General features: G+C 36.4%; 1 protein-coding gene across 2 annotated transcripts in view; it reads right to left on the reverse strand.

Moving 5' to 3' along the window:
- Window positions 1-6,020, reverse strand: part of LOC108363727 (uncharacterized) — a 63,788-nt gene extending 57,768 nt beyond the window's left edge. For both annotated transcript variants that reach the window (XM_017617178.1, XM_017617177.1), the window contains exons 1-2: window positions 5,840-6,020; window positions 5,693-5,775 (exon numbers count right to left, since the gene is read on the reverse strand). In XM_017617178.1, coding sequence (XP_017472667.1) covers window positions 5,693-5,775; window positions 5,840-5,883 — 127 coding nt within the window. In that variant the 5' untranslated portion in view covers window positions 5,884-6,020. The remainder of the gene's footprint in view (window positions 1-5,692; window positions 5,776-5,839) is intronic.
- Between the last annotated feature and the right edge of the window lie 6,429 nt (window positions 6,021-12,449).

Below are 12,449 nucleotides of genomic sequence, written 5' to 3' on the forward strand. Positions count from 1 at the left end.
GAGTTTTTGGAATGAAAAGAAGAAAAGGCGCTGGAAATGCAACAAAAAGCTTTGCTATTGCTTGAATTCCGGCAATAAGTACCAGATTTAAAATATCCGCTGTTGAAAACAGCTGCGTCCCGTACATTTCCAATTTTTGGTACGACGTATAACTATGAGTCTGTACTCTACAATGAAATTCGTAAAGTCAAAATGCCGTTCACAATTCGTTGCATTCGCGTTATAAAAACTATCAGCTTTTTGTGTTCGCGTTCGCAAAAAACTTGCAAAGTAGGCGAAATTGAGAGAGCAAAATGAAATTTCATTTTGAGAGAAAGCTGCTAGTTTCTGCTGAAAAAATTTTCGCCAACTCCAATTTGCCAACAAGAAAATAGCTAATCAAAAACAGCTGGTTGGAGTTTACGCAAATCTCTAAATTGAATTTGATGGTTTGGAAGTTAAAATAGTAAAATACGACTAATTAAACTTGTAAATAATTATCAGTTTAATCAGAGAACTGCTATTGGCAAATTGGAAACACGACTTCGATGCAGCTATATATTCCCCTTCATCGCCGCCATTCTCATGGATGAAGGTTTCTGACAAAAAAAGTTTATACATTTTCAATTGTAAAGTAAGCAAGGATAAGGAGAACTCATCATTTGAAGGCGCGAATGTTCCACCGATTAGCGCAGCGGGTCCTGGATTGGAATAAACGTTATGTTCCGTTTGTTCTCCGCGGACTTCCCAAAGCAAATTTATAATTTCTTTGCACAGTCTCTTTTCACTTTTCGAACGCCTGTTTTTACCGCATTGATTTTATTTTTTTCACAATTAATATATACTTTTAAGAACATAAACACGTCACTATTGAAAAAAATTTAAATTTACAGATTCATGTCGTTAGCATTTGCATTTCATTTTCAAGTTTAAGTGATTTATAAACATTCTCCCTTAACACTTATTAAAGGTTTATTTGTAAAAACTTTAAATAAACTTAATATTAAAATAGCTTATGTCAAATGATATTTCTGATGAATACCTTTTTCTGTAAAACATTACTTTGATTACGCATTATAGTCCCTGACAGACAATAGCACACAACACATACAAGAGAAACGAACAAGAAAAAGACGGAGTAGTTCGTAGTTGCAACGAACCGCGAACGAGAACAGCCGCTTTGTACATAAAACATTTTTCTTTGCTATAAAACCACGATGGGCAAACGCGGCTCTTTGAGCCAAATGCGGCTCTTTGCTTAGAAAAGTGCGGCTCTTTGCTTAGAAAAGTGCGGCTCTTTGCTTAGAAAAGTGCGGCTCTTTTTACTTTCTCCTTGCTTAGAAGATTTTTTTTCTTTTCTTTTTAAAATACATATTTCTTTGCTGGACATAATTTTTCATTGTGTTGTTTTTTTATTTTATACTTTTTATATAAACATACCCAAATTAAGATCGTAATATTACCCGCAATTGGAGAATGAAAATTGGCTTTCTGACTTAATGTTCTCTACCGATATGATGGAACATTTGCAAAACTTGAATTTGTCTCTACAAGGAGAGAATAAAAATGTTTTTGATTTGTCGCAAATTATTCTAAGTTTTGAAGCTAAACTACCTCTTTTTATGATCTCAAAAAAAGAATACTTAATCATTTTCCAAGGCAAAAAAAAATATTGCGCATGATTTAAAAGCAGATTTTGAAAAAAGATTTGCGGATTTGAAATTATTTAATATGTACGTTTGAATACTTCATAAACCCTTTTTTATGTATCATAATTGAGGCCGCTGTGGTGTAGTGGTAAGCAGTGCGCGCTTTCACTCCGCAACGCCTGGGTTCAAGCACTGGTCAAAGCAACATCGCAAAAAAATATAGAAAAAAGGGTTTTTCTTAACAGCGGGTGTCCCTCGGCAGGCAATGGCAAACCTCCGAGTGTATTTCTGCCAGCTCGGTCAAACACTAACATATGTGTAAGCGCCAATCTATTATTATTATTTAATTGAGGATGAATTTACATATCCGAAATACTCCTTTTTAAGAAAAGCGAAGAGTTGGAGTTTTTGGAATGAAAAGAAGAAAAGGCGCTGGAAATGCAACACAAAGCTTTGCTATTGCTTGAATTCCGGCAATAAGTACCAGATTTAAAATATCCGCTGTTGAAAACAGCTGCGTCCCGTACATTTCCAATTTTTGGTACGACGTATAACTATGAGTCTGTACTCTACAATGAAATTCGTAAAGTCAAAATGCCGGAAATTGAGAGAGCAAAATGAAATTTCATTTTGAGAGAAAGCTGCTAGTTTCTGCTGAAAAAATTTTCGCCAACTGCAATTTACCAACAAGAAAATAGCTGATCAAAAACAGCTGGTTGGAGTTTACGCAAATCTCTAAATTGAATTTGATGGTTTGGAAGTTAAAATAGTAAAATACGACTAATTAAACTTGTAAGAAGTAAATAATTATTCGTTTAGCCAGAGAACTGTCTCAGGATAAGGCTACGGGATTTGATTTCTTACGTTGCCAATTTTATACTTTTGAATGTAAACCAAATTTCTATCAACTGTTCGTCTAACTCGCAAGTTTCTGCAAATTTTCTGTTTGAACTGATGACATTTCGCCGGAATTTTGCTCTTGAACATATTTTACTGGAGATTTAAACGAACGAACCTATTGACAAACCAACATTTAACAGAACTGTTACGAACGGCTTTAACTGACGAAAAACCAGATTTTTAAAATTTGGCCAAAGGGATCTTTCGAATTTTCTTTATTATCTATCTAACGTACATTAGAATAATAATAACATTAATGTTTTTCATTTCTAATAATAATTTTATTTAAAAATAAAATTTTTGTTTTTGTTGTTTTTTTGTGGCTCTTTGTAACATTTAGCTCCTATCGGCCTCGGCCATGTTGTTGTTGTTGTATCGGCAACAGCAAACCCGCCCAGATCGGTTAATATCTCAGACGTTGTCGCCAAGCTCCACTAACGGAAGCCCCAGGAAGCGTTCAGCCCACAGGGACAAAGGCGTTAGTGTTGTCGGGTTTTCCGGGTATACGAAGAGATGTTTCGAGTCGTGGGGTGTCTCTCCGCATGCCGTACACTCATTTGGCACATCTGCGTCTAATCTGCTCAGGTATGAGTGTAACCTGCTGCAGTAGCCAGAGCGAAGTTGGGCTATTGTAGTTCTAGTCTCCCGAGGCAGATGAAGCTCCGTCTCGTCGATGTCCGGTGGTTGTGTGCCTAGAACGGCATTCACACGTATGGAGTCTACATAACTCGAGACTGACTCCCTGTGAATGCCGTTCAGGACCTGTCGATATGCTGACGAGTCCAGAGGCTGCTTAATGAACCTCTCGACTTCGTCCGTCAGTTCGTAGAGATGCCTGCTGACGTGACGTGTGTCAAGTTAGCACTACACTTTTCGAAATTGAANGTTACAACGGCATTAATTGTAGCTTTTTTGTTGTAAATTTGTTGTGGAAAGAAAAAATTTGTAGCTTTCGTTTTTTAAGAAAAAATGGTATGTAGTGCTAACTTGACACCATACACCTAGTCGATAGAATTGAGATATTGATAATGTTTTAACGGCATTAATTGTAGCTTTTTTGTTGTAAACTTGTTGTGGAAAGAAAAAATTTTTAGCTCTTGTTTTTTAAGAAAAAATGGTATGTAGTGCTAACTTGACACCATACACCTAGTCGATAGAATTGAGATATCCAATAAATACTCAAATACTCAATTTTTTCCAGAAAAACGAAAGCTACAATTTTTTTCTTTCCTCAACAAATTTACAACAAAAAAGCTACAATTAATGCCGTTATAAAATTTTCAGTATCTCAATTCTATCGACTAGGTGTATGGTGTCAAGTTAGCACTACATAGCATTTTTTTCCTAAAAACGAGAGCTACAAATTTTTTCTTTCCACAACAAATTTACAACAAAAAAGCTACAATTAATGCCGTTATAAAATTTTCAGTATCTCAATTCTATCGACTAGGTGTATGGTGTCAAGTTAGCACTACATAGCATTTTTTTCCTAAAAACGAGAGCTACAAATTTTTTCTTTCCACAACAAATTTACAACAAAAAAGCTACAATTAATGCCGTTGTAACCTTTTCAATATCTCAATTATATCGTCAGTGGTGCATGGTGCCAAGTTAACACTACATACTAAATTTTGTTCGAAAAAGGGTCAACTCAATTTTTTCCAGAAAAACGAAAGCTAAAAATTTTTTCTTTTCACAACAAATTTTACAGTTAATAGCTACAATTAATGGCATAGTAAAATATTGGATATCTCAATTCTATCGACTAGATGTATGGTGTCAAGTTAGCACTACATACCATATTTTTTTNTATCTCAATTCTATCGACTAGATGTATGGTGTCAAGTTAGCACTACATACAATATTTTTTAAAAAAATGAGAAATGAAATTTTTTTTCCACAACAAATTTACAACAAAAACACTACAATTAATGTCGTAGTTAACTTTTCCAATTTCGAAAAGTGTAGTGCTACCTTGACACACGTCCTGACGTGCCTGGGCGAGGGCTCTTTTGCAAGCAGCTGTCTATTTGGGTGACCACGTCTGCGGCTCCCAATCAGAAACTGCTTGCAGAGTATTGTGTAATGCTCCTTAATAGGGAGCATTTTCGCCTCGTGGTGGAGGTGTTATTCTGGCGACATCAAAAGGCATCCAGTCACTGTCCTAAGTGCAGTGTTTGGTGTCGTCTGTACTTCATCCACTGCGTCCTACTGGTCCCCGGCGACCATACTGGCGCTCGGCCTCNTTTTCGCCTCGTGGTGGAGGTGTTATTCTGGCGACATCAAAAGGCATCCAGTCACTGTCCTAAGTGCAGTGTTTGGTGTCGTCTGTACTTCATCCACTGCGTCCTACTGGTCCCCGGCGACCATACTGGCGATGGGCATGGGGCCTTGGCCTTCCTCACCCCTGCTATAAAACGTTAACAAAAAACTTTAAAAGACGAGTGTACTTTATTTACTCGGAATTGACTCGAGTATGACACTTATTTAACGCTTATTATAGCAACCTTACTTTGAGTTATTTTTAAAAACATTTAGTGAAATGCTTGCTGGGTTGTATAAATGTGCATACGTCGCTTTCTATCTTTTTGCCCCTTCTCAATACTATATCTTCCTTCTTACTCATGTAAGTTTTCCAAGTTTAAAAATTTCACTGTCAATTTTTGCGATACCGCCGCCTACGAAGTTTCACTTCAAAAAATTTCTTAACATTAAATGCAAAAAAAAATATTTATATAAAAAAATAATAAAACTTAAAAGTTGAAATAATAAAATGTCATTATTACATTAACTGTAAAAAAAAAATATTTATATAAAAAAATAATATAACTTAAAAAGTAAAATAAAAAAAATGTAATTAACTTTCCGACTGTTGTACATAGCAACGTTAGCGAAATTGAAATTTATTGAAAACAAACAAAAAGTTTCATAACCATTCGTAAAAAAGTTAAGCAAAAGTTTTACTTTGTCCATTAAATGTTGTTAATGAATCATTAACTGACTCTGAGAGGGAATTTTTTCAAATCTTTACTGAGGAAAAATAAAATACTCTGAGTGCGGCTGTAAGTCTTTTATACACCCTTCAGCGGAGAATTTTATGTATACGTTTTACAAATTGCGACATTAATTCTCTAAAATTTTTATCGACATTTGATTACAATTACCTCTAATCATATTAACTATTTCATCAGCTTCTCGGGATAAATCTCCTCCAGGCCTAAAAGGGTTATCCCAACCAGAATCAGTACTAAGATATAAATTAAGTGGTTAGGATTGCATTTATTTATTTTAATTTTAATAATAAACGGTACCTTTGCTGTCTGTTATAACTAGGTATTGTTGCCACAGTTGCCATTGTGCTATTTACTTTGAAATTGTAACTTTTTAGTATGATATTATCCTCAAAATCGAAAATTTGCAGTGGAGGCCGATTTGCTGTGGTTAATTGCTTTGATAAATCGAGGCACGTACCATAGAATGCTCCAATCTAAAAAAAAAGAATATACATACTTAAGAACACATTACACTAAAGCCGTTTTTAAACATTCTGCCCTTATACCATTTTCGCATGGCATTCTGAATTAAGTTGTTCGCTTCCCCAATTACGATCGGGAATTACCCCATTCCCACGGGCACATTCTTAATTCAATTTGACAGTTCTCTGTCTCTGTGTTTTGTTTTTGTTATTATTCGCTGCATAATTGATGCAAATATAGGTTCTTACTAAAAAATTTTATGTTTCGTATACAGAAAAAATGCAAGTTTTTATTTGTGAGCTAATTTCAATAAATTTAGAGACAGCACCGATTTGTTCGCAATTCGCATGGTATTTGGATCTGAACTACCAACAAATGAGGTAATTCGCTCTAAAAATTGTGTATGGCGAATTAAGTAATTCGAAGGGTAATTGGAGTGCGAATTACGAATGAGAGAGCAAACCACGTGATTGGGGTGCCGTGGGAAAGCCGTATTAGTTACATGTTTTTTGTGGAAATATTGACCATGCTTTTTATTTTGGCATATGTTTTAACTACGAACTAAAAACTTTAGAACAGATGAAAATAAGGTGTTTTATGTTTACAAAAAAGTTATCAATAACCGGACCGATCAATTTAAACAGTATACGTGTTGGCCAAACCAAGAGAATGGAAATCTAATAATAAGAGGACAAATTTCCCAAAAGTTACAAATCATAATAAAACGGATTACAGTAATAACAATTAGTCAAGATATCCACCAACAGGATATCAGAGCTCGAATCGCGGCATTCGTGATCGAGTGATTACTCGTTTCAAATCGAATCAAACAAGATGGCAGCTGTATTCTCCACAATACAATTTATATGGGCGAAGAACACTCGATATCGAATGCCGTAATCTCAAAATCAAATTTCGATTTAGGTTACGTTCGATATCGAATGCCGCGATTCGGGCCCAGAATATTAAAAATCTTAAATGCGAATTACACCAACGGACTCCATCGTCCAAGTAAAAGTAAAAATCAATTCGTTAAACACCTCTAGACAACAAAATCAAAAAAACAGATTTCCCGTTCCAAAAATAAATAGTTCGGTCAAAATAGACATAAAAGTAATAGTACAGTAACTTGCATAGAACTGCACTGGTTTTAGGTAAAATATTGAAAATCCCCACGTCCTTTAAAAAATTTATTCAAGGTCAAAGCTTTCAAAAATTGGTTTCAGTCGTATTTTTTGATAAGTAATCAAGTACCCTCATTTTTTAAAAACCTTTATAAACATAATTGTAAAAACAAGCAATTAAGCTGGCCACAAACGACAAACATGTTCGCGCACATGTTTGCAAACTTGCTCGGCTGTCATTACCTACAGACATACTCCCGCCTCTGCCGCAAAAACTTTGCAAAAATCAAGAATTTCATGACAGCGTTCGATAATATGTATCTATTACAGTTTGTTGTGTAATGTTTACCTAGTACACAGCTGGTGTGCATATGTACATAAAGTAACTCGGTAATTCTATATTTCAAGGTACAACTTTCAGAACAAAAAAAAAACGTCCAAAACTGTTAGGAGTACCAATCGGCACATTTTTATCCCAGTATTAACAATTCGGTGTAAAAGTTATTAAAAAATACTTTTTCGAAATGTTGCTCTTTTTTATGAGTAATTGCATGCTCAAAAATGCACTAAATCTTCAATATTCTCTTATGAACCACTAGTAAAATATATTATTTGAAAAACTTTTTCAAGAAGTACATAAATTTTAAAACAAAAGATTGTTTGTTTTGTTATTAAAAAACAAATAAACAATGTTCCCGAACTGAAACGAGAAAATTCAGAATGGCGTAAAGTGCTGCCATTTTATTTATATTTCGTAATAATCCAGTTTTCCTTATATGGCGTCTGCAATGCTGAGTACTTTTCGGTTTTGTCATTAGCAATATTATACACGCTTAAATTTTATATAAGTAAATCTTACAAAACGGGGTAACAGGATTGATTGTAACCATCATGAGAAAAATCAGGAAAAAAAAACCTATCCCATTCAGTTTGAAAATTATGGGCATTTAAAAAAACCTAGAAATTTGGTCTAACTGTAACCATTTTTCGGTTATTGTGGTTAATTTTTATTATTTTTGTCCATTTAACCTTTGGAACCTTAACCCTAAATAACATTTCTAGAACCTAAGTCAAAAATAATGACACAATTGCCCCAAGTTTTCTAGAATTAAGACTATTTATTAAACTATGAATTTAAAATTTTTATAATTTGTCGACTTTGAAAGGCCCTCCTTTAAAAAAAATGTACCAAAGTGCCTTGGCAAGTGCCATTAAAAGTTCTCGCATTTAATCAGGATTCTAAAATGGTACAATACTTTTTAGTTTCATACTAAAAAAAAACGAGTAAAAAAATAAAAACCTCAAGTAACCCGATTTTTGCTAACCCATTTTACTCAGTTCAAATGTTTTTTATTCGCACAAGCTCTTGGTAGGTTCTTAATTTTACGGCAAAATGATGAGAGAGATGGATAGTGGACATGTTTGCCATGAGTGAGCGAGACAGATAGTGACGCAAAAAAAAAGTAAGTAAAATTAATAAAATAATGAAAAATCTTGATAAAATTAAGTTTAGGTTTATTGGAATAAAAGTGAGATAGGAAAATAACATTTTTTAATACAATAAATGTTAAAATTGTTTACCATCAGCATAAATACACGCCCTACATCTTCTTAAAAAAGATCTACTTATTAGCCGGGCATATCCTCGAGAGTGGATGTCCTCAGTAGGCTTTGAATAAACTTTTTCTTTGAGACGCCCCAATAAAAAAAAATCCAGGGGATTTAAATCTGGGGAACGGGCTGGCCACGAGATAGTGCCTGAACGTCCAATCCACCTTCCCGGATATTCCTGGTCAAGGAAATCTCTTACTTGCACTGCGTAATGCGCTGGGCAGCCATCTTTTTGATACCACATGTGGCGACGATCTGTTAGTGGTATGTCCTCTAACAAAGTTGGTAAATTTTCTCGTAAAAAATGTAGGTCATTCGTGCCATTCAAGTTTTTAGGCAGGTCTAAAGGCCCAATAATTTTGCCGTTTAAAATTCCGGTCCACAGGTTTACTTTAAAGCGATACTGGGATCTGTCTTATCGCATTAAATGTGTTGGATGAATTGGGGATTTTATTATGCCTCTGTAGCATTGTTCTACAAAATGAAATCCTTTCAGGATAATCTCGAGGAAGAAGACTTTGAACTCGTTGTACGTGAAACGAATGCATTTCGGCGCTTTGTAAAATACAATGTGCTTTGCTTTTGGGTATTCCCGTTCTTTCTTCAATTCCACGAACGGAAATACTTGGGTCATCTGCAACACTTCTTCCTCGTAAGGAAAGCGAGCTCTACCTCCAGCCGTTATTTGATTCGGGAAATGGCCGCCCTCTGTGAGTGAACGGTGCACATTAACAAACACGCGGTGATCCGGATAGCGCACTAAATCTGGATATCTTTCCCGATAAAGTCTAGCGGCAGCCCTTGCGTTGCATCTGCATTCTCCATAAATGAGGTGCATGTTCGCATATTCTTGTGAAGTGTAGCGCGTAGGCGTGGTAGATAACAAGGATGCCAACACAAAAGTCCAATTCCAAAAGAGAGAAGCCAAAGTTGCCGGTATGTAATCAACAAGTCCAATTCACAAAGATCCAAGTCCAAAAAGCCAAAGTTGTCAGTACTAAATCAACACAAGCGAATAGGAAAGGTGAGCTGTAGACGAATGAGCGAAACGTACTAACTACAGTGTTGCAGTTACAGCGTCAGACTGGTGTCAGATGATAGCGTAGCCATTTGCTTGGTATGGCGACTGTATCTGTTTCATTCGCTCGCGTTTAAACGACGCATCTCCGTCTCACTGCGTGACGTCACTATATGTCTCGCTCGCTCATGGCAAACACGTCCACTATCCATCTCTCTCATCATTTTGCCGTAAAATTAAGAACCTACCAAGAGCTTGTGCGAATAAAAAACATTTGAACTGAGTAAAATTCTACGAGAATTATATGCCATTTCTACGAAATGTTTTTTCCCCATACAAAAATACATGGAAAACTTTGAGCGCTTTTAGCGACCTCTAAATATTTTTTTATTTCAAAATAAAAAAACAGGGGTATACTTTTTTCGGTATAAAACAATCCTAGGGGGTGAGAGCATAAAAATCCCGACTTTACTTTTTCACATGCATTTTTGGGCCACCCTAATGTATATACATTAATTTGTATAGATATAAGTATATACGTATGTATATGAAATTTCCTTTGAAATCGGTAAGATGCATATTAACTTGAGGTAAATATGTATAAAATTGTTAAGGACAAAAACGAAGAGTACTCAACCTCTTATATTTACATACATATATCGTCGTTTTAAGTACAAAACCGCGTATCGTGGTTCTGCAAAACCACGTAACTGACATTTTTTGCGAAAAATTGGGTTTGCTCACCGAAGCTCTTGGCTCAAGCCTTATCCATTCGTGCTGAAATATACTAGCCATAAATGCGATTGCTTTATAAAAGAGAGAACAATTTTGAAATATGAGTGTTTTTACTCTCTACAAAATAATTTATGCGACCTGACTTACACGGTTTTGCGTTATCTTGATACGCGGTTTTACATTATGTTGATAAGCGGTTTTGTACTTTAATCGACGATATATAGATGTTTACATATATCTTACTGATTTAAAAGAAAACCTCATATATGTACATATTTATGTATATCATCAAAAGCAAGAAGAATGAACAAAGCAACAATTTTATACGAGGTCTGGAGGCGTGGCGCGGAGTATGAGCACGGCGCGGGGTGGCGAGCCAACGCGGACCGCCGCTAAAGAGATAACATTTACTTTTTGAAATGAAATAACACCGTATGGCTTTATTTCTCACATGTAAAATTTTTGCTTATGGCTTTATTTCACTTTCCCCATAGAAATAAAGCCATATGGCCTTATTTCTCTATGTGAAGTGAAACAAAGCCACATGACGTTATTTCCTATGGCTTTATGGCACGGCATCTTTTGTATCCTCTAGGTTAGGTTAGGTAAATCTGCGTTGAGCCGCACATAGACCGGTAGGTCCTTAGTGTTGCCAGTTGGAGCTCTTTTCTACGCGTTAAAGTAGACATTACAAAGGATGTCAACGTTTTTGGCGAATTTAAGTAGAAATTTCAGCCCAACTTTTGAGATGTCCTCACATTTCTCGAATTGGTAGGCCCCCAAAAATTTTAGTCGGGTTTTTGACAGTGCAGGACATCGGCAGAGAAGATGACCCAAGGTTTCCCTGGTCTCCCGCTTACGACACTTCCTGCACCTGTCCACGCTAGCGATACCCATTTTTAGTGCGTAAGCAGCAACCAGGATATGCACCGTAAGCAATCCGATAATAACTCTGCAGTATTTTCCTTTGATAGCCGTAATAAGAAGCAAGTATAGTTGTAATTTTTGCAGTTTTGCTAGTGTTTAACTCATTCCATGTAGCCCTGAACTACCTAATCATATTATCGTCTATTTCGGTTTGCAAGTGTTGAAGTGGTGTACGAATGTAGTTTGTCTATTCGAGCTGACGTTCTTGCCAGTCTCATCTGCTATATCATTACCCTCTATTCTCTTGTCGCCTGGCAACCAATAGATATGAAGCCTCCTGTTGGCGGCTAGCCTCTCAATGGCTTCCCGGATGCGAAGGACGTTTACGGATGAAATAATATAGGTAACTGCCTTAATTTCCGCCTGACTATCTACATACGTACACGTTCACCTTTAAATTCATTGTCGTTTCGGTGTAGGCTTGCTCTGCTGCTATTCTCATTGCATTTTGCTGCAATGGTCAGGTAACCTTACTCCCCGTATGACGTTCAGTTCCAGGCAGTAAATCATGGTACCCACTCCCGTTGCCATTTTAGAGCCATCCGTGAATATGTCTAGAGATCTACGGCTAGGATTCATTCCCTTGCACCATCACTCCTCCACAATCGTTGTGCGAAACCTTCGTTCCTACTTAAAGCTAGGTTCCATGTATTCCGCGCTGCTTTTGCGGGAATAGGTCAATGGGCGGTAAACTGAGGATCATTTTAAGAGCAGCCGTTGGAGTGGACCTCAGAGTTCCGCGAGTCGCTGAACTTTCTCCATTGGCCCGAGATATGATGACTTTTTTGCGGCATTCCACCACACCAAAGCGCCATATAGCAGAATTGGTCTGACTGTTGCTGTGTAGCACCAATACATCAGAGCAGTTGACAGACCCCAAGTGGATTCCAGCATTATTTTACATACATAAAGGGCGTTACTGGCCTTCTCCCCCTTGTCATCAACATTTCGCTTCCAATTTGTGTGGTCTTTAATTAACAGATCGATGCTACCTAGCCTCGGGAGTCTCCACACTGGAACCTTATATCTT

This window comes from Rhagoletis zephyria, unplaced genomic scaffold (genome assembly GCF_001687245.7).
Source record: "Rhagoletis zephyria isolate East Lansing unplaced genomic scaffold, Rhagoletis_zephyria_1.1 Rzeph_scaffold_01351, whole genome shotgun sequence".
NCBI classification, from domain to species: Eukaryota; Metazoa; Arthropoda; class Insecta; order Diptera; family Tephritidae; genus Rhagoletis; species Rhagoletis zephyria.